At 37.5% G+C, this 21,457-nt stretch overlaps 2 protein-coding genes across 2 annotated transcripts; one reads left to right on the top strand and one right to left on the bottom strand.

The window, feature by feature from the left end:
- The first annotated feature begins 357 nt into the window (after positions 1 to 357).
- On the top strand, positions 358 to 3,662 carry LOC145091551 (C2 calcium/lipid-binding plant phosphoribosyltransferase family protein). Its single transcript, XM_079029298.1, has one exon. The coding sequence runs from the start codon at positions 531 to 533 to the stop codon at positions 3,534 to 3,536; it is 3,006 nt and encodes a 1,001-aa protein (XP_078885424.1). The 5' UTR covers positions 358 to 530; the 3' UTR covers positions 3,537 to 3,662.
- Positions 3,663 to 4,336: 674 nt separating this feature from the next.
- On the bottom strand, positions 4,337 to 6,672 carry LOC145091559 (uncharacterized). The gene is made up of 2 exons (XM_079029308.1): positions 6,499 to 6,672; positions 4,337 to 5,627 (listed from the first exon to the last, which is right to left on the bottom strand). The coding sequence occupies exon 2, from the start codon at positions 5,596 to 5,598 to the stop codon at positions 4,465 to 4,467; it is 1,134 nt and encodes a 377-aa protein (XP_078885434.1). The 5' UTR covers positions 5,599 to 5,627; positions 6,499 to 6,672; the 3' UTR covers positions 4,337 to 4,464.
- Between the last annotated feature and the right edge of the window lie 14,785 nt (positions 6,673 to 21,457).

Here is a 21,457-nt window from a genome sequence, read left to right on the forward strand (position 1 = left end):
TTATGTGACATTAAAATCAAAATAATCTAGTTTTGTATAGAATCTAAGTAATTGTTTCGAGTATGATTTAGGATTGCATCTATATCTTTTTCCATATTTTATAATATTGTTTTATTCACACTGTATGAAACAATTACATTACGAAACTTTTTAACAGCTGATTCGAAAATTGTATATGAAAGAGATAATATTTATACATTGTGATTTATTAGTTTTTCCAAATTTTATTTATCAAGCTATTTATCATAATATCATTTTATTGCCTGTGAATATTCGGAAAAATTTTAAAAACAAAAAAGATTATTTCCCTCCATTATAATAGCAACAGAGCAAGGACTAAGAAAAGAAAAGCTTATGCTTGCACATGAAGGTAAGCAGCGTCTTTTCTTAACGTCTTCCACACAAGAAATCCACTCACACTCTCGATCTCCTTAAGCAAAACCCACATCCATTTTCTCTAAAAATTTCACCTAAAATGTGATTTTGACCAATCCATCTGCAAAAACGATCTGTTTCTTCGAATTTCATCAATGGCGTCCGTTCGGAAGCTTATTGTAGAAGTAGTTGATGCCCGTAATCTTCTCCCAAAAGACGGCCATGGCACGTCAAGTCCTTACGTGATTCTTGATTTCTATGGCCAACGACGGAAGACCCGGGTGGTGGCTAGGGATTTGAACCCGGTTTGGAATGAGGTTTTGGAGTTTAATGTCGGAAAACCATCCGATGTGTTCGGTGATATGCTTGAAGTTGATGTTAATCATGATAAGACTCTTGGGCCGACTACCAGACACAATTTTCTGGGTAGAGTCCGCTTGAATTCACAGCAGTTTGTGAAGAAAGGGGAGGAGGCTTTGATTTATTATCCTTTGGAGAAGAAACACTTGTTTAGCTGGATTCAAGGCGAAATTGGTTTGAGAATTTACTTTGTTGATGATGTTGCTCCGCCGCCGGCGCCACCATCTCCTCCGCCATCTGAGGAGGTGAAGGCTGAGCCAAAGTCATTGGAAGAAGCTAAGTCGGAAGCTGACGCTGCCCCCAAAACTGATTCAGAACCACCACCGGTGCCTGAGGTGGCACCTACAGAACCTGCTCCACCGTCGGAAGCTTCCGATGATGATGCTGAAGTTCCAGATCTTGATGGTATTGATCCAGTAGAAGCAAGTACTCCAATGAAGCAAGAACGATTTGATCATGATCAATTAAGGACATCAAGATCTATGCCGGACATCAAAATCGGTGGTGCTATTCCAATCGGCCCACAGCCAATCCCTCGGACTTCCTCAGTCAGCAGCTTCACGACAGATGTATCTGATAGATTTCCAATCGAACGATCATCATTTGATCTAGTGGAGAAAATGCACTACCTCTTTGTTCGGGTAGTTAAAGCTCGGGCTTTACCTACCCCTGGCAACCCGGTAACCAAGATAGTTGTTTCCGGTTGCCAAGTTGTCTCAAAACCCGCTCGAAAAACCATGTATTTTGAGTGGGACCAAACATTCGCTTTCCGACGAGATGCCCATGATTCTGCATCCATTCTTGAAGTCTCCGTGTGGGACCCGTTGATCTCAAGCTCTATGTCGGATGTTGCAGGGCATAATTTCCTAGGTGGCATATGTTTTGATGCCACAGAGATCCCCTTACGAGACCCACCTGATAGTCCGTTGGCCCCACAATGGTACAGGCTAGAAGGAGGCGGGGCTCATAAAGGGGATCTCATGTTAGCTACATGGGTGGGGACACAAGCGGATGAGTCATTTCCTGAAGCATGGAAAACCGATACTGCAGGTAACCCTAGCTCTCGATCCAAAATATACCAATCACCGAAGTTATGGTATCTACGTGCGACAATTATCGAGGCTCAAGATGTTCCCCCCACATCATCGTTCCAAATCAAAGCTCAATTAGGGTTTCAAGTTCAAAAAACGAAATCAATCGCCACACGTAACGGAACTTCGTCATGGAATGAAGACTTGATGTTTGTAGCCGCGGAGCCATTCTCTGATCAACCGTTGATGTTGTTTCTAGTTGAACAACGAGGCCCAAAAGAGACAACTGTCGTTGGAGTCGCTAGCCTGCCTTTAGCTTCCATAGAGCGTCGTGTAGATGATAGAATTGTGGTATCAAAATGGTTAACATTTGAAGATCCAAACGAAGAAAAAAGAGTTTATCGTGGTCGAATCCAAGTAAAAATATTCTTCGATGGAGGATACCATGTGATGGACGAAGCTGCACACGTTTGTAGTGACTATCGACCCACTGCAAAGCAACTTTGGAAAAGCCCGATTGGCACAATTGAGCTAGGGATTGTCGGATGCAAGAATTTGCTACCAATGAAGTCTATCAATGGCAAAGGGTCCACAGATGCTTATGCCGTGGCAAAATACGGAAACAAATGGGTACGAACACGAGCGATATCCGATAACCTAGATCCGAAATGGAATGAACAATACACATGGAGAGTTTATGACCCATCCACCGTGTTAACAATCGGAGTTTTCGATAGTTGCGAAGCGTTTGGATCTGACGGTCAAAAAGAGTCGACACGTTCGGATTTTCGTATGGGGAAAGTACGTATACGTATATCAACTTTAGAGATGGGGAAGGTGTACAAGAACACGTACTCATTAATGTTATTAAATGCGGTCGGGCTCAAGAAAATGGGCGAGCTAGAGCTGGCGGTACGATTTGTGCGTATGGCACCAACGCTTGATTTTTTGAACGTATATTCGCAACCCTTGTTGCCAATAATGCACCATATCAAGCCAATCGGGGTGGTGCAGCAAGAGATACTTAGAACGGTCGCAGTTAAGATCACTGCGGCTCATTTGGCACGATCCGAGCCACCCCTTCGTCGTGAAGTGGTGGCCTACATGCTAGATGCCGACACACATGCATTTAGCATGAGGAAGGTTCGTGCCAATTGGCTACGGATAGTCAACGTGCTATCGGGGGTCATTGACATGGTCAAATGGTTTGATGACACACGCTCATGGAAGAATCCAACGTCTACATTCTTGGTTCATATATTGCTTATGATGCTCGTGTGGTTCCCTGACCTAATCATCCCCACTTTGGCATTTTACGTGTTTGTGGTCGGGGTTTGGAATTACAGATTCCGGTCTCGAGCTGCACCACCACACTTTGACCCAAAACTTTCATTAGCAGAAACAATCGATGGTAATGAGCTCGACGAGGAATTCGACATGGTGCCGTGTACTAGATCGAATGAAATGGTGCGATTGAGATATGACAAACTACGTATGCTAGGAGCACGGGTGCAAACTGTGCTAGGTGACATAGCGACACAAGGTGAACGAGTTCAAGCTTTGGTGACATGGCGGGACCCACGTGCCACGGGGATTTTTGTTGGTATGTGTTTGGTGGTTGCTGTCATATTGTACCTTGTACCGTCGAAGATGGTGGCAGTGACATTTGGGTTTTATTATATGCGACATCCAATCTTTAGGGATCGGATGCCGTCTCCTGCACTCAACTTTTTCCGAAGACTGCCGTCATTATCAGATCGTATTCTTTAGGTTCGATCGACCGGTGTCTATTTGTGTAAATTAGTGTGACATTGTGTAATGTGTTGACAGAACTTTTATAAGTTCGATCATTATTAATTAGTAGTACTTCCACCTAGTGCTATTGAGCTTGTCCCTTATATATTCTATATATTCAGTTGAATTAAGAGAATATATAGTAAACATAATGTACTTTTTTATATATTCGAACAAATATTGATTAATCAAATACGAATATAACCTCGTAAACTCTGTATGTGTTTGAGGTCATCATGCTTATCGTTGTATCCTAATCTTGAAGAGTTGAAAGTCGTTTCTTGGTAGAAATCTATAAAATGATGTTTTTTTATAAATTATAAAAATTTTTACAAAAAACTTAAATACATATTTTAAATAAATATTTATTATTTTATACTCATGTTCAGATCATGTGTGAAACGAGTAACATCAATAAAATTTAGCTAAAAACATATTAAATGGTCGTGAAAGTTGCACATAATATATTTTTAATGCATACAATCTTTTAATCGTGTTATTAATATTAAAATCCACAGTTCTACACTATTATTGTGACAATATAGTTTTTGATTTTCTTTGTGGTGAATGACACAAGAAAGACTTCCTTCTCTAACTAATAAACCTCATTCGAAATTTCCAACACAACTCATATTGGAATTTGGATGCTAAATTCATTGAAATGATACCAATGTATGCAAATGGATAGATCAATGTGTCTTATCCAGACTCCAGAAAACACAGTTGTCTGGATGCATACAGACCTAAAGAAAAAGACAATGGTATGACAACTATGATTTACACCGAAATCAATTTATTTATTCATGATGAAAAGCATTTATACATTAGAACATGTATGTAATTTACCAAAAAACATTAGAGAAATTAGTAATACTCAACTACCAAGTACACAAAGAGCCTTCTATTATGCCACTTCTGCTGTAAGTGCATTAACTGATCCATTATTTCCCTCCTTTTCCTTTATGAGCCTCATTATTTCTACTTTTTTCTCTAGTAGAGCTTCAATTTTAGTATTCAACTTCTCTAATTTACTTTTCAGCTTGCTAAGATCCTTGATTTTATATTTTTCTCCCTTATCTTTCTTCTCTTTACCCTTTTTCTCCCCCTTTACTTCTTCACCATTTCCATTTATTTCAATCTCCCTTGATGCAACTTCAGTATCACTGCATGTTTTATCACCCTTCTTATCTTTGTGCTTCTTCTTATCTTTTTTCTTCTTTTCATCATCTTCTTCCACCCCTTCATCTTTACTTTTCTTCTCTTTCTTGTCCTTCTTCTCTTTTTTCTTCTTTTTATCCCCTTCTTCTGAGTCTCCTTCATCATCCTTCTTCTTGTCTTCATCATCTTCTTTTACTTCTTTATCTTTATCTTTCTTCTCTTTCTTGTCTTTCTTCTTCTTCTTTCCTTCATCATCGCTCTTTCCTTTCTTCTTCTTTTTCTCCCCTTCATGCTCATTATCATCAGATTTGGCATCCTTATCTTTCTTCTTCTCTGTCTCTTTTTCCTCTTCCTCTGATACTACATCATCATCTTTCTTCTTTCCCTTCTTCTTGTCTTTCTTCTTCTTTTCTGTCTCTTTTTCTCCTTCCTCTGATACTCCATCATCATCTTTCTTCTTTTCCTTCTTCTTGTCTTTCTTCTTCTTTTCTGTCTCTTTTTCCCCTTCCTCTGATACTTCATCATCATCTTTCTTCTTTTCCTTCTTGTCTTTCTTCTTCTTCTTCTCTTTCACATTCTTATCATCCTCATCAGACTCCTTCTTTTTGTCTCCTTTTTTCTTTTCTTTTACCTCCTTTTTCTTATCCCCATCCACATCAGATTTCTTGTCATCTTCCACCTTGCAGTTGTCATCATTAACTTCCTTATGTTTTGACTTCTCTTTCTCAACAGATTTGGTCTTCAAATCCAACTCTTCTGTAATCTTCTCTACCTTTTCTTCATCTGTCCCTTTTACCTTGTTCTCAGTTTCCAAATGAAGCTCTTCCTTGACAACATGTTCATATGTATCATCCATCTCAATTTTCGGATACATACTCATGTTTAAATATAACCTAAAATCCAAGCTATCTGCAGACAGAAATGCGGATGCTATTAAAACCAATACAGAAAAACAGCATATGCTATAGAATAGATATCAGATAAATGTAACTAAAACTATCAAGAAACCAACTTCACCAAAAATCTAGTAATGGAATGATCATGAGAACCAAATTGAATAGAAGAACAATGAAGATCATAATAAAATTAGAACCCCAGCTCATTGAGCTCTAGCTACAGCTACACTTCGACATTAGGATATGGGTGTTGAACATGTCAATAAATTTTAAGTTTTATCTCTCCAAGTTGTTTTCATATGCTATATTGATAACAAAATGTATAGATAGTATAAGTGGTTTATATGGCATGTAAACTTGTAAATATATCATGAACTATATGGACAATCCGTAATATAATTAGGTTTTTTAAGATCTGTTAATTTATACCTTCAAAAATAATAAAGATTTAGACTTTCTGAGAGAATTTCTTAGTTCAAAACTTCATAAGAAAGACTTTCAAATAGAGTAGTGTTTTTGAGAGAATTTCGTTAGTCAAAACTTCTTGTCTTTTGCATGTTGTGTGACATATCAATTTTGTATTCGAAAAAAACTACATTTCTAACCTAAACTAACTTGAAGCCCTTTATTTATAGTGAGGGAGAATTATACGGCAACATGTTATTCCACTCTACATGAGCAAGTAAAGTAACCCACATGACAAGCATATTATCAAACAGTTGGCGATCAATCAAAATTTGGGGGAAAAATACATAAGAAGACCCAAATCAAAGAATCACTGAACAAACAAGTAACAATCAACATCAATAATCAATCAATTAAAGAAAAATAAAAGGAACCCAACTGAAGGATTCTAAAAAGATGTCGTTTATATAGAAACTTACCTAAAATAATCAGTCGGTTGAGGTTTCCACAGTTTATGTGAAGCTTATCGCTGAATTGGAGGGTGTGCGATCAAATCTATTTATAGCCGTTTATGTAAGCAAGAGTTTGATCGTGGTAGATACGAGAAGAACGCGGGTCTTTAATTAGGAACCGTTTTACCGACACTTTAACGCGTATGTAAAGTGGATTTTAATGCATTTGTATATATCGAAAATTATTGCTGAGGAGCGAGGAAAGTATACTTCTTGGTTAAGGAATTCCCTTCTTGTTCGAAAGTCAATTCAGGAGTTGAGTTCGATGTCTAATTGTCTTCGATATTCACTTGCGTTAACCGTTATCTTGCCGTTTCTATGAAAAAGGGTCAATGAGATGACAGATTAACGTATTACGTCTACTAAACTATTCTTTTTTATATAATTGAATTTTCATCAAATTCTTCAAAACTTACGAGGATAACATATTGGTGTTCAAAACTAGATATTGAAAATTCGGATATCCGATTACTGGGATAGTAGATTTTTTATATCTAAATTCGGATGTTAAATCGGATATCCGAAATTCGTAATTTGCAAATATGAAGTTCCTTAATTTGATATTGTAGTTACTTTAGCTAGAGAAATTAACATCATTGTTAACTTCGTGATAGAACTAGTAAACAAAAACTAAAGAAGCATTATGACTTTAGCATTAATTGATCCGCACAGCGGCTTTATAAGTGAAAACTATTTTCTTCGGGCATATTATTGCTGCTAATTTCTAGTGTATTTTGCAAACAAACTAAAAATCACAATAAACTATGCAAATATCATATTAAGAAAAGAAAATTGACTATTCTATAAAAACTTCATAAGTCTTTCTTTTCATAAGTCTTTACTTTGGAGATAAATTGAAGTCAACAATTATCTTTTCAAATAAACGAAAATTAATATCATAATTAACTTTGCGTATAATTTTTTTTTAAAAAAATTAGCTTTGCAAACATTGTGATTAAGGGAAAATATCCTTACATCAAAAAAATGCAACAATAATGTTGAGCACGATTATTTATATTGGAAAAATCAATATTTTATCAAAGACCATTTAAAAATAACTTACAATCTTGAGATACTAGTACACTTTGTTTTCTTTGAGTGTTTTTTGGATGTTTGGATGTTGGATGGTTCGGAGAAAATGAGTTTCACACCTATTTATAGGTGTTACCATCTCCTCTATGGAAGGTTCTAGATTTTTGTAATAACTAGATATATTTACAGCATTCTATAATCATCTACCATACTCTAGCTATTTATAATCTTCTATAATGTTCTACCATACTTTAGTGTCTTGTAGAATATTTCATAACATTCTAGGTTTTCCATGTCATTCTAGAATATTCTAGAGTCTTTCAGTATATTTTGGAATCTTCCATAATCTTTCATAATATTCTAGAATCTTCCAGAGCATTCTAGAAGAATCTAATTTCTTCTAGATAAATGGTTAATCTTCATTGGGCTAGTGATGACCTTCAACAAATAATTCTTATATGACAATGATCAAGGGAATCGAGGGGGTAAAAGAATGAATGTAACATCCCATTTTTTTTCCAGTAGCTTCAAACTCATCCCTCGGATTTTATTTAGGGCATCTTGGCCCTTGGTTTAAAAGGAAGTGGCGAAATGGTAAGTTGGAAGTTTAAGTAGTACGCTGAGCGTACAACATGTACGCTGGGCGTATGTATGCCAGGATGGAGCCCTAACTTTTAGGGTTTGAGGAGTATTTAAACACCTTATGGACCATTCTCTCTCATCTCTTTCAGCCTCCACACCTCCCTTAGTCGTCTTGAGAGATCCCTAGCCTCCTAGTGATCATTCTTGAGCTTATAAGTGTGTTTTTGGTACCTTCAAGAAGAAGCTTGTGTATCAAGGAGCCAAGGGGGGAAGGCTAGCTTGTAGATCTTGGTTCATCATCTGTTTTGGGAGCTCCAGAAGGTATAAAGTTGCTACCTTGATACCTATTTCTTCTAGATCTATCCTTGGTAGTTTATTTGCACTTTTTGTCCCATAAAGTCCCATTATGATGCATGGTTCATTTTGGACGATTTGAGTTGTCCTTTTAGGCCTTAGAATGGTCCTAAGGCATAAAAATGAGGTCCCTTGAGCTAGATGGGTCCCTAGTTCTTTGTAGGAGGTCTTAATGGATTAAGACCATGTATTGAGCCCTGTTCAGTCAACTAAAGTCCTAAAGTTTGAGACTTTATGGTCCTAGAGCACATTTGAGCAGTAGATCTGAAGTTTGAGCTTAAGTGCTTAATCTCTTAAGCACTTATGGAAGTTTTAAGATCTGCGAGGTTGTGCCCCACGTAAATCTAGTACGCCCAATGTACTGGGTCAACCACCCCCATGGTGTTCAACATCAGGAGAGTACGCCTAGCGTACCAAAGGAGTACGCCCCGCGTACTTCCTCTGTTGGGCTTTTTGTCTTTTAGGCTTCGAGTTTTTGGCTGTTTTTGGACTAGTTGGGCTAGGCCTTTCTGGACTCTCTGAATAACTGGGCTTGGGCCAAGTTGTGATAATGGATCTTGGATGTAGGCCCAATTAGGGAGTTGGTCCCAATTTGGTAGATTAGGCCAATAATGGGCTTTGCATAAGGACTTTCAAGGTTATGGAATTGGCATTGGGCATTGGCCCAATAAAGAGAATGGACACGATGGATTGTGTGGAGCCTTAGTCAAGATTGTTATGTTGTGTAATGACTTGGTATTTATTATATGATAGTTCGGGAATTTCCGATGAGATAGTGATTCGGGAGTTCGATTCTTCAGTTCAGACCGACATTTCGAGGTGAGTTATCCTCACTATATCAACAGGGTCTAAGGCACCAAGGTCGGCCCTTTATCGGATTTGTATCCGGGTATTTGCTTGATATGTTTATTTGATATGCTAGATCTGCATCCTGGTAGTTAGGATGATATTATGTTAGTGACCTAGTTTAGGTCGGTATCCTGGCATATAGGATGATGCTATGATAGTGACCTGTGTTAGGTCGAGGATGATGTTATGTTAGTGACCAGTTAGGTCGGTATCCTAGTTATAGGATGGTTGGTGTGTTAGTGATCTGTTAGATCAATATGGTTATCTGTTATATACATGCTAGCGTATGATATTATGTGCACATGATTGTTTGACTGGTATGGGGGTTGGGTTGAAGTGGGTCCTACTTCGTGTTGTAGGCCAACATACCCAGGGCGGATCGGATAGACTGCAAGCCTAGGAGGGCACATAGTCAAGCCGAAGGCCCGGCGAGCGGTCCGAATAGGCTGAAGGCCCCGAGAGGGCGGTCCAGACGTGTCGAGGCTCAGAGAGTGGGCCAGATAGACTGAAGGCCCGGTGCGGGCGGTCCAGTCATACTGTAGACTCAGAGAGTGGACCGGGTAGACTGAAGCCCCGGTGCGGGTGGACCAGTCACACTGTAGACTCGAGATGCATGGTTGTTTTGTGTTTGTTATATGATATGTTTATGGTTATATGAGGTTGGTATTTGGTGGTAACTCACTAAGCCTTCGAGCTTACAGTTGTTGATTTTGTTTCAGGTACTTTTGATGATCGCGGGAAGGCGAAGGCGTGACCGTAAACTTCCTCATAATTTGACTTGGATTTCTAGGATACTCTGATATAAACTATTTTGGAAACCTTTTTGTAATAACTTTTAGTATTTGAAATGTTTTTAAAAGTTTAAATTTGGCATGAATTTTATGGATGTTACAAGTTGGTATCAGAGCCTTAGTTTGAGTGAATTGGAGGAACACTCGTGTGAATCCAGTCTCAAACTAAGGAAAATATTTTCAAAATGATTTTAAAAGGTTTTCAAGATAAGAAAAGGAAGATGCAAGTGTACGATCAGTCGGAGCTAGTAAGTAGACCCCAAAATACCATACAGTTATTTGATATTGTGATATGTTAGAACAGCATGCTAGTACTAGGCTAGGGATCTTCAGGAATTGCATGATAGAATTGCCAGATTACATGATGCCAGCTAGCCTAGGGTTTCCTTTATATGAGATTGACATCATTATTGTAGTGGCTTAGTGTATGCATCACAGTTATACATAATTAAGATCTTATAGCCTGAGAATGTTTGGTTTGGCCTTATGTTCTCTTGGGGGCTTAGGGTAGGATCGGATATTTGTAAGTCTATAGGGTCCAGTGTTATGTATGGTTAGCATACACTAGTGCTTTAGGGTTGGTGGAAGTTTCATGGGTGGGTTGTGCGAGGCCGGGAGGCCAGTCAGGAGATGTTTTAGCATTCCTCTAGGAGTGAGGATTGAGCGCTCGCTATGTTTATATATTGTTAGAGTGTTGTGATGATACTTGAGACAAATATGGGTAGGTGTGAAAGGTAGTATGGGTCCGTACTACTGAAAGCACAGGACTCATACGCGTAGCAAAGAACTCACAACCCCTGGGGTGTGGTTGGGGGTTAGTTTCCCTGTTGTTTGGGCGGATTGTTTGATATCTTCCTGTTATGTTTTCAGTATGGTGGTTACGAGGCGTTTCGCGAGGGGATCCGGATCAGGATCAGGACAGGACGATCAGGATGCCCCGGCAGCACCCAAGCTCATCAGTCAGGATGGACCAGCATTGATAGAGGATCAAGTCAGGGAGATCATCCATGAGGAGGTGGTCGAGATTGTCCGGAGTCAGATTTCGCAGTTGTTTGGGTCTATCAAGACCGTTATGATGGAGTATTTTGATGACAGATACGCAGCCTTAGCTGAGATGGCTGTCGCAACAGCTACAACAGCTGTAACAGTGGCAGGGGGAGGAGCCGGTTGGGGCTTCCAGTACCGGGACTTCGACAACACTAAGCCTAGAAACGGATTTGGACCATAAAAATCCATTATTAGGACCAAAAAGGTCCCAAAACACTATTATCATAGATCTAAGCATTCATGAGGCAAGTTGTGAGCTTTTTACCCCAAATGAGTGCTAAATGGTGATGTTATCTCAGATCCTTGAGCTCAAGCTACTCAAGTTCTTCTTCTTCAACTTCTTATTTCTCCTTCCAAGCTTCAAATCACCAAAATGGGCTTCACAATATCAAAACCACACAAAGATGAAGAGGGTTAGGTTTCTAGGGTTTTTCTGAGTCAAGGTGGCTGGTAAGGAGGCTAGGGTTTGGGACATAATGTCGTATTTATATGGCTTAAATCCTAAAAATTAAGGTTTTGCGTCTTCCCACATACGCTACGCGTACACACATCAACCCCCCGCATCCAATGCCTTCACTACGCCCCGCGTACGACAAGCTTACGCCCAACGTACGTTTTCAGTCAGCCCAATACACAACGGCCCACTCACTAAGGACCAACTCAACAATCTGATATTAATCTCATATTCCAACAATTAATTATAAATAAATTAAATAATTATCATTACCTCAAGTTACAGGTGTTACATTTCTCCTTCCACTATGTTCACAGAAGAGGAGCCAACTTGGTTATTGTCTTTAGGATTGTTATCAAGTTTTTGAGTCCTTAAGGACTCTTCAATCTATAAATGGATTCCAAGCTGACTAAAAGTTAATTCCCCCATGTTATGTTTCAGATTATGTCTAAAATCTTTCTAGGAAGGGGCAGTTTGTCAATGATCACAACCACTAAAAATGGCTTCATCCATTTTCAGATTGTGTTGAGCAAACTGTCACAAGATCCTTAACATTTCATAGAATTGTTCCATAATAGGATTGAAGTCAGTCATCTTGTAACCCATAAAGTTACGGACAAGAAACTTCTTGCTAGAAGCGTCTCCAATCATGTACTTGGATTCAAGAGAATCCCACAGTTCTTTTGCAGTTTCAACATTTTGATAGTTATCAAATAGAGAATCAAACATATCATAGAGAATATAACCATGACAGATGTAGTCATCATTATCTCACTTTGATCTCCTCCTTGTCGCCTCCAAAATTTCATCTTCAATGAATTTTGGCATGGGTGTACTCAAGACATACACCACTTTTTAGAGTGGTAAGGAGAAAGTGCATCTTCTTCTACCACCTATGAAAATCTTGCCCTTCAAACTTGTTCAGTTTGTCAAAATTGCTTGTCATGTCCTTCACAGAATTGTCATTTGCCATTGTCACGAAATACTTCAATATTTGTTAGAAATAGGGGACGAACAAATTGTTTGGATTCTTTGAAAGTCGTGATTCACTGTCAAATTGAAGTATTTCGATGTATCAGATCGAACACTCAATTGGATAAAATTCAGAGATTAAAAATGAGAGAATACATGTGAAATGTTATTGAAGAAGTGCACCTTAAAAATGACCAAAAAAGTTTATATGATTAATGTCTGAAAACTGTCACAAGGCAGTTGCAAACTGTCATAAAACTGCCAAAAACTGTCATAAAAACGGATCTTAAGAAAAGGGTCAAAACGACTCCATTTTCTGAAAAAACGGATCCCAGAAGGGATCCGCCCCTTGGACCCTGCCAGGAGCTGCCGCCCCTTGGACCCCGCTCCCAGGGGCGCTGCCCCCAGACCCCCGTTCAGGGGCTTCACTCCTAAATGACAGTGTACTTTGAATCTTGAAAACTTAAACAAATGTGCACTCCGTACCATCATAAATTGTTAAATATTTTCCAAGATCACTTTTGATCAAGAAATTTAATCATATTACACTTAAATAATATTGATGATAACAAATCACCAAAGGAAAGATAAAAAGGCAAAAACATGTTGAGCACAACACAAAAACTAGGTATGACGGGCACTTAGCTAGTGTTTGTTGAGCCTCATCAACATGACGTACCTACGGGTGCAAATGAGCCAAGCTACTCGTGAGCTACTCGAGATCGGCTTGTTAAAAGCTTGACTCGAAATCGATTTTAAACGAGCCTGAGCCGAGCTCGAGTTTAATATTAAACTCGTTTATTAAACAAGCTCGAGCTTGAGCCTATGTGTCACACCCCAAAACCAAAAACGGCGGAAACGTTCTGGGGCGGAGGACGTCATGTACAGTATCACAACAATGAAAAGTAGTAAACAAGCAACAACATCATCCATTGCATTAATAATATAATTTTAATACAAGTGTTCTGTCAAATTATAATAGAAACTAAAGTATAAACAAAATGAAATATCAGTCTTGAACGAGCTTCATCTTCCCTACACCTTGCATCGGTACGTGTCTATGGTTGACCTGAGGATACAAGTTATTTTGAAAGAGAGTATCAGCTTTAAAGCTGGTGAGATCATAAGTATTTTAGTGTCTTAATTTGTATGTAAGTATTTGTGTGTATATGAACTGTAAGTATTGAAAATGTACATGAATTGTAAGTATTGAAAATGTATATAAACTGTAAGTATTAAAATGTATATGAATTGTAAGTATGAAAATGTTTTGTATGATCCTGGGAAGCCCTATGTTTCCTACTAATCGTATCCTTCTACCAAGGCATCTAGTGTCTGTGTGTGTGGCTCTTGTAAGAGTGTGTATTTTCCCAAGTCTGACTATCATTAACCAAAAATATAGTTTCTACATTACCGTGCATCGTGTGAATGTTCACGAAGTGAATGTAATGGGAAAATGAAATAGTACTATGGTGTAGTGTTGAACTACAACTGTACCAATTACCTTAAGTCTAGGGTAATTCTTCTAAGTACTATAGTATTTGTAATAAATAACTACTTCTGTACTCCTATTGCCTTATTTGAGGGATAAGGTATAATGTGATGGCTAGATCCCAGGCTAGACACTCCCCTGTCAAAGGGATTTTGAGACCTTTACACGCCCATGCATATTTGCACGCCGTGAACATCCACATTACTATGATCATGTATACCCAATATAACTATCACGTTGCGTTGCGATTCATTGGTATAGTTAGATCCTGAACTCGTTCCATGCTATAGCACCTAGTGATGTCTGTCCTATTATCGTATATGTAAGCGTACTCATGTAAACGTATCTATGTAAATATACTCATGTAGATGTAATCATGTAAACGTACTCATGAAATTGTAATCATGTAAAAGTAATCATGTAAATGTACTCATGTAATAGTATAGTAGTGTACTGTGTGTACTAGCTGTGACGTGTGTTCTCTCTCTATCTATCAAGTATTGACTCATGAATGAACTGACTCATTGTATGATATCGTGTTCTAGTAATAGATCTAGTATCTTCCTAAACTACCCATACGGTAGCTTTCTAGTAATGTAACTGGCACGTATGAACATGGAAGTATACCCTTGCTACCCAAGGGTACTGAATGGACTGGAAGAACCTTTATGACTATATATGTACACATGATATATATAACTAATATTTAAACTACCTTCGTACGGGTACCCGATATCCCACCAGACCACATCTCAAGCGCGAAAAGGAAATAGGGTGGATAGCCTTCCTAAGTCTTTTAAACATTTCTTATATAACTATACATATATAGGCATGCAATTGATAATATAAAAGCATAAAATAAGTTTTGTAAAACCTTTGAACATAATTATTATCTAAGAAAAGATCGACTTGATGTTAATCTATAAAACGGGTTAGAAGCATGGGTTTGATAAAAATAGTTTAAGTATAAAGAAACATTTGTTTGAAACACAATTGTAAATGAGTTTGAAATGAAACATACAGAGTAAAATGTACAGTTTAATAAGGAGTTTTTAACATATAAAGTGTTTATGAAAAACATTTGAAGGAAACTGTTTGGTAAAACGGCTAATGAGTAGCCAATCATTTGAATGCTATTTATTAATCACATATGATTGATATAATAACTAGCATAATTCTACTTGTATCCCCCCCCCCCCATAAAGCATTTAAAAACATTTAAAAGTATTTCAAAGGTTAGTTAAAGGGGTATGAACTCACCTGTTGTGAGTGGATCGGAAGGAAGTGTCGGATAAGTGCTTGGTGTCAAGTGAAGACTTAGACACGCACAAAAATCCTAATTACATATGAGGACATATGTATATAAACAATTAGTCTTTAAACAACTAATAAACAAGTCAAGACACTCTTGGACATAACAAACACTTTGTATAAGTGTTATAAGGGTTCAGGAGTGCATCTAAGTGTTGTAGGGAAAGGCTAGTGTGTTTGGGGTTCAAGGAACACTCCTAAAATGAGTTTACTCCCTAAAGACCAACACTCCTTGAGTTTACGGTCATAAACTCTTGAGTTTACGGTCGTAAACTCCTAACCTTTTGACCATTTGTTGTTCTGAAGTCTTCTAAGCTATTCCAAGCATTCCTACTTCACGATTTAGCCTTAGGAAGTGTTGTGTGGCATCAAAACACTCCTAAATGGAGTTTACGGTCTAAGGACCATTTCTCCATGAGTTTACTACCTCATGAGTTTACTACCTTAAACTCATGAGTTTACTACCTAAAACTCATAAGTTTGGTATTTGGCGGTTTTCAAGTCCTTAGCTCAAACATATATGGCAATAGTCTAGGTTAGATTTAGACATAAGGAACAACCGTGGTACATTTATGGGACTTTAACACATCATTTGGGTTGTTTACGGTTTTGGGAGATCCTCAAACCGTAAACACATAAAAATGTATGATTTTGGTGCTTTTTGTGTGATAACCTCATCAAGGATGAATCTAGACAAGTCCCTAAGGCATTGTGAAGCATCTAGGCACCTTAACACACCATTTTGGCCCTATTCTTGGTGTTTACGGTTTTGGGACCTCCCAAAAACCATGAACACCTTTATCTTGGTGATCTTGGGACTTTTCTTTGATGCTAATATGAAAGACAAGCTTAATATGACTCTAGGATAGAAGTACTTACATTGTGGAAGCTTGAAATGAACTTAAAGTCCAAGAACACTAGTGTGTGTTCTTGGTAGGGGTGGCAATTGATGACACGACACGACAAAAATACACGAAATGAAACGAAATTGAGACAAAATTGAAATTCGAATTCGTGTCCGTGTCGTGTTCGTGTCAAATGTAAAAAACATGACATCGTGTCGTGTCGTGTTCGTGTTCAAAATTTGACACGATATTGACACGATTTAACATTTTCTGTCGTGTTTTTCGTGTTTGTCGTGTTTTTCGTGTTATCTCTGAATAAATATTAATTAAATACAATAATTTTTATTTCATTTTATCTTTGTCGTGCCGTGTCATGTTTGTCGTTTTTTAATCGATTCATTTTCGTGTTAGTTAAAAAAAATACGAGATCGTGTCGTGTCGTGTTCGTGTTACATAAAACCTTGTCGTGTCGTGTCGTGTCAGACAAAAACACGACACGATGGCCCGATTTGCCACCCCTAGTTCTTGGTGTTCTTGGTGTTTTTGGAAAACTAGTCAAAACACAAAAATGGATGGATTAAAGGATGTACAATCACTAGATTAAGTGATATACTAACTTGAAAGGGCTAGAAACACTTACTAGATTGAAGATTTTGAATAAAAACTTGGATGATACTTGAGAGGATATTTTGGAGTTTACTCTTTTGGTGTTTGGGGAGTAAACACAAGAATGACTAGTCTTGGGGAGTAAACTCATGTTTATGCATGAGTTTACGATTTTTGGATGATTTTTCGACCCAAACTTAAAAGTTTGGCAGCGAACTTCTAAGACACGAGGTGTTTGCGGTTTTTAAATTTCAAAACCCGAGACGACACTTTCTTTCACCCGTTCGTTTAAAGAATATTATTAAAATAATCAAAAGAACTTTAAATTTGATAAAAATGAGAAATAATGACCTTAACTTATAATAAAAAGTGATTGAGTTTTAGGGTTTGACTGAATGGAAATTTCGGGTTGTCACACTATGTCACTAAGCTCGATTAGGCTTGCGAGCCTAAACGAGCTTTTATATAATATAATTTATTATTATTTTTATATATTAAAATAAAAATATATTTGGTGAATTATGACTTTATGATATTAATAAACGAGCTTCTTAACGAGCTCGACCCGAGCTTAAGCTTATTTAGGCACGTTGAACAAAAAACGAGTCGAGCCCGACCCGAGCTTGTATAATTATTTACGAGCTCGAGCCGAGCTCAGTACAAGAAAGCTCATATCGAGTCGAGCTCGAGCTCGAGCCTCATATAACTTAAACGAGCCCGAGCTGAGCCTGACTAGGCTCGGGCTCGGCTCGGTTCGTTTACACCCCTAGACGTACCCACATGTCGTGTTTATTGAAACACATCAGCATGTCGTGCCCACAACAGAGCCCAATAACGTAAGTATTTAAAAAAAAGGCATGACATGGGATTTCAAATCCAATAAAAGTAAGATTAAAAAATAAGATAAAAATGAGCATTAGCCGATAACAAAAGCCTGTCGTTACGACCTATCACCGAATTTCTCTCCCTCTCTCTATCCTGTCGTTTCGACACACGCACTTTCTCTCTCATTGTTGCTTTTTTCTCTTATTTAAATAAACCCAAACCCAAAACCTAAACCTAATTTGAATCCCCAAAAAAGTTTAAAGATACAACAAAAAAAATCCTCGTCTTGAGAAGAAGATCTAGCTTCGACTCACCATGAACGATCTTTTATCTATAAGTTTCTCTTCAGAAATTCGATCCTTTTTTATTTCTTAGTGATGGGAAATTCGAATTATTGAGCAAGAAAAGTTGCATTGTGCACAACTTATAGAGATTCTTAGTATCTTCTTCAAGTATTAGATTAATTTTAGATCTTGTTTCCAGTTTGATATCCATCGGTGAGGAATGTTGGTGTTTAAGCTTGTAATCAACTGGAATCTAAGAATTCATTTACGTGCTCAAGTCACATCAAGTCTGTAATCAATTTGTCTGATTGAAAATTTGAACCTATTTCACCTCTGAATATAAACAAAAAGGAAACAAAAAACGATTTTTCAAACTTCTATCAGTTGATTTTCGGTATTAATATCAAAGCAAAACAAGATCTAACCAAACACACAATGGTTATTATTGAGAAAAACTAAAGCACAAAAAACTCAATTGGTTTACTCTTGATATCACAGCTCGATAACATAGCATGTATATATATAGAATACAAGACATAACAAACTTGCATCTATTTAGATCCTAGCATCAAATCCTTATCGGTATCTAATTTGTCAACCCATAAAACTAGATAACTCCTATTATACCTCATCGTATATAGGATAATTCACAAATTTCCAACAATCACCTCCGTAATTTCTAAATCTGCATAGTAAGATCTTCAACTCCCAGGAGCCTCCTCATTTCTTCAAATTTAACCCTCGCTAGTGCCTTTATTAAAATGCCAGCTTTTTGTTCATTACCACACACATGCTCAACCCGGATCTCCTTTTCTTCTACCCTCTCACGAATATAGTGGTATCTAGATTTGGTATGTTTGCTCCATTTGTGAAATACTGGGTTCTTAATTAACGCAATAGCTGACGTATTGTCAATCTTAAGAGCCACCTCCTTCTCACTTGTCCCAAATACTTCTTCTATCAAATCTTTTAACCAAACAACTTGACAACTTGCTGCTGATGCAGCCATATACTCGGCTTCACATGAAGACAATGCCACCGTATCCTGTTTCTGTGAACACCAAGTAATGGGTGACTTGATGGGTTTTAACCATAAGAACATCCTATGTGCTCATGCAACCCTAATGCTTGGATCTAGGTTTCTCTATTGTACATGCTTTTAATCCAAGACTTAAAACCCTAGATCTAATCAATATAACATATGAATTAGGGTTTAAATCATACCTTGATTGTTATATAGCAATAACAATCTCAATTCCTTCTTGTATTGACTTTAGAAAGCATAGAGTCACAAATGTCACTCCTCTAATGGCTCACAAACACCAAGAGCAAGAGGATGAAGAGGAGAAGAGAAGAAGGCTGCCCAAAACGTGTGGAAACCCTAGAGAACAAGTTCTCCACGTTTTTGGGGCATAAGGGTTCCTTAAATAGTGAGGCTATTAGGGTTATCTAACAAGGAAACCCTAATTTGGATGCTTAGGCCCTAAGCAACCCATGAACTCTTTCCTTAAGGCCTTTGGACGATTTCTAATGGGTTTTCCCATAGAATTCGTCCACCCCCTTAATAAGGAGTCCATTAGCTCAATATTCAACTATCACACAATTGATAGTTCTAGTCCCTTAAGTTTAATTAATGTCTTTTAGCCACAAACTTAATTCTTATTAATTCTTGACTAATATTAATTAAACAATATGATTTCTCCTTTAATATATTATTCTCATAATATATTAATAAATCATAATTAATCCTTTCTCTCCATAATTCATCCTATCAAGTTGCTTTGGTGAAGGCAACCCAAAAGGACCATGCACCATCGGGTCAAGTACATACCAAAATAGTTATGGACTTAGACACTAATCCAACAGTCTCCCACTTGGATAAGTCTAATAACTATTCCGCGTATGACTTCAGATCCTGATCTGCAATCGTAGCTTTCCAAAGCCGCTGTCAACTCTGATCTTATCAGATACGCGTGTCCTTTAGATAAGGGATCATATATTCCTCCATTCTAGATATCGTATAGACTGAGACATGGATCTAAATCATTCTCTCTGTCTATGTGATGTTTCTCGAATTCAGATTTATGACGACTGACAACAGACTACAATTGAACACATCAATTTAGTCCCGGCTTGGCCAAGCGCTTAGGTGTCATCACTAAATCATCGAGGGGCCCACAGATATCGCTTTCATCCTACTTTGGATAAAAGGAACGAATAAACTTTGACTCAATGCTCGCTTGCACTCACTCACCAAATCACACACAACAATATGTTTTATAACACCAAGTTACTGGTGCGTTTACATATTATCAATGTGCAACCGACTCGCAAGATACAACTTACACATCTCGGTTTCAATCATATAAGATGTTATCGTCTCACTAATCACTCGTGATACAAATCCATGAAGTGATCCAAGTGAGCGTGGGTTTGATCCAATGCTCAAATCATATTCATAAGCACTCTTGAACATTGCAGCAAACATTTGCTCATGTCTAATACTCTTTAGACAATCCACACACCAATTCACGACAGTCTTCATTCATACCTACTTCCAACATATGAACGATTGTGGCCCGTTCGAATAATTTGACTGTTCTCAACTAATTAAATTATTCAGGAAGTCAAAACATGCAAAGTGAAACACAAGGATAATACTAATCCCATATGGCCTCAAACCTTTGAGTATAAATAAAACACATTTTATTTATCACCATATCGATTACTCATTATTTATCGTTTCGGGTAATCAACTTCTTACTTGAATTATTACCACACTTGTCCCATGCTCTTAGCATGCACACAATGTTTACTTATGGTTCTTACTTTGTGAAATGTATCAAATGAACACATTTCCAATCACACTCATTTCACAACTCCCAATCCTTATCATAAGTATAAGAATATCAAATTCTTGTCACTTATAGAATATGTTAGATTTTAACATTTTATGCAATGATTCTTTTGTAATGTCACTGCACTAAGGTCACAATGACTATTGCTAATGAATTACAAAGCTCTCTATCGGAAATTGTTACAAGACAATTCCATAGATGTGATGTCTCTCACTCAAGGTACATTCCTTTGAACATCCTTCTTGCATAAAAGTTTCTAATCTAGACATAGATTCTTAATATCCAACTCCCAATATGAAAACCTTTCCATACTTACCATATGACAACTTATTCTCAATCGAATCTTATCTGTGACATCCCCAAAATCACGGCCAGAAAAGACCAATTTCATTTATGCTTTTTAAAATAATTTCAGAGTAAATCCTTTTGATTTAAAAGTGTTGCGGAATTTGTTCCCAAAACAAAACATGATAAAATAATATTTATCAAAGCATTTCATCAAGAGATGCATTTTGATTATATAATCAAAACTCGGGATGTCATGTTCCGATACAGACCATAAAGCATAAACGATAACATTACAAGTCATTCAACAAATATATACATATACAGACTTGTAACCAA

This window comes from Lactuca serriola, chromosome 1, assembly GCF_051521515.1.
Source record: "Lactuca serriola cultivar US96UC23 chromosome 1, Lser_US96UC23_V15, whole genome shotgun sequence".
In the NCBI taxonomy this organism is placed as follows: domain Eukaryota; kingdom Viridiplantae; phylum Streptophyta; class Magnoliopsida; order Asterales; family Asteraceae; genus Lactuca; species Lactuca serriola.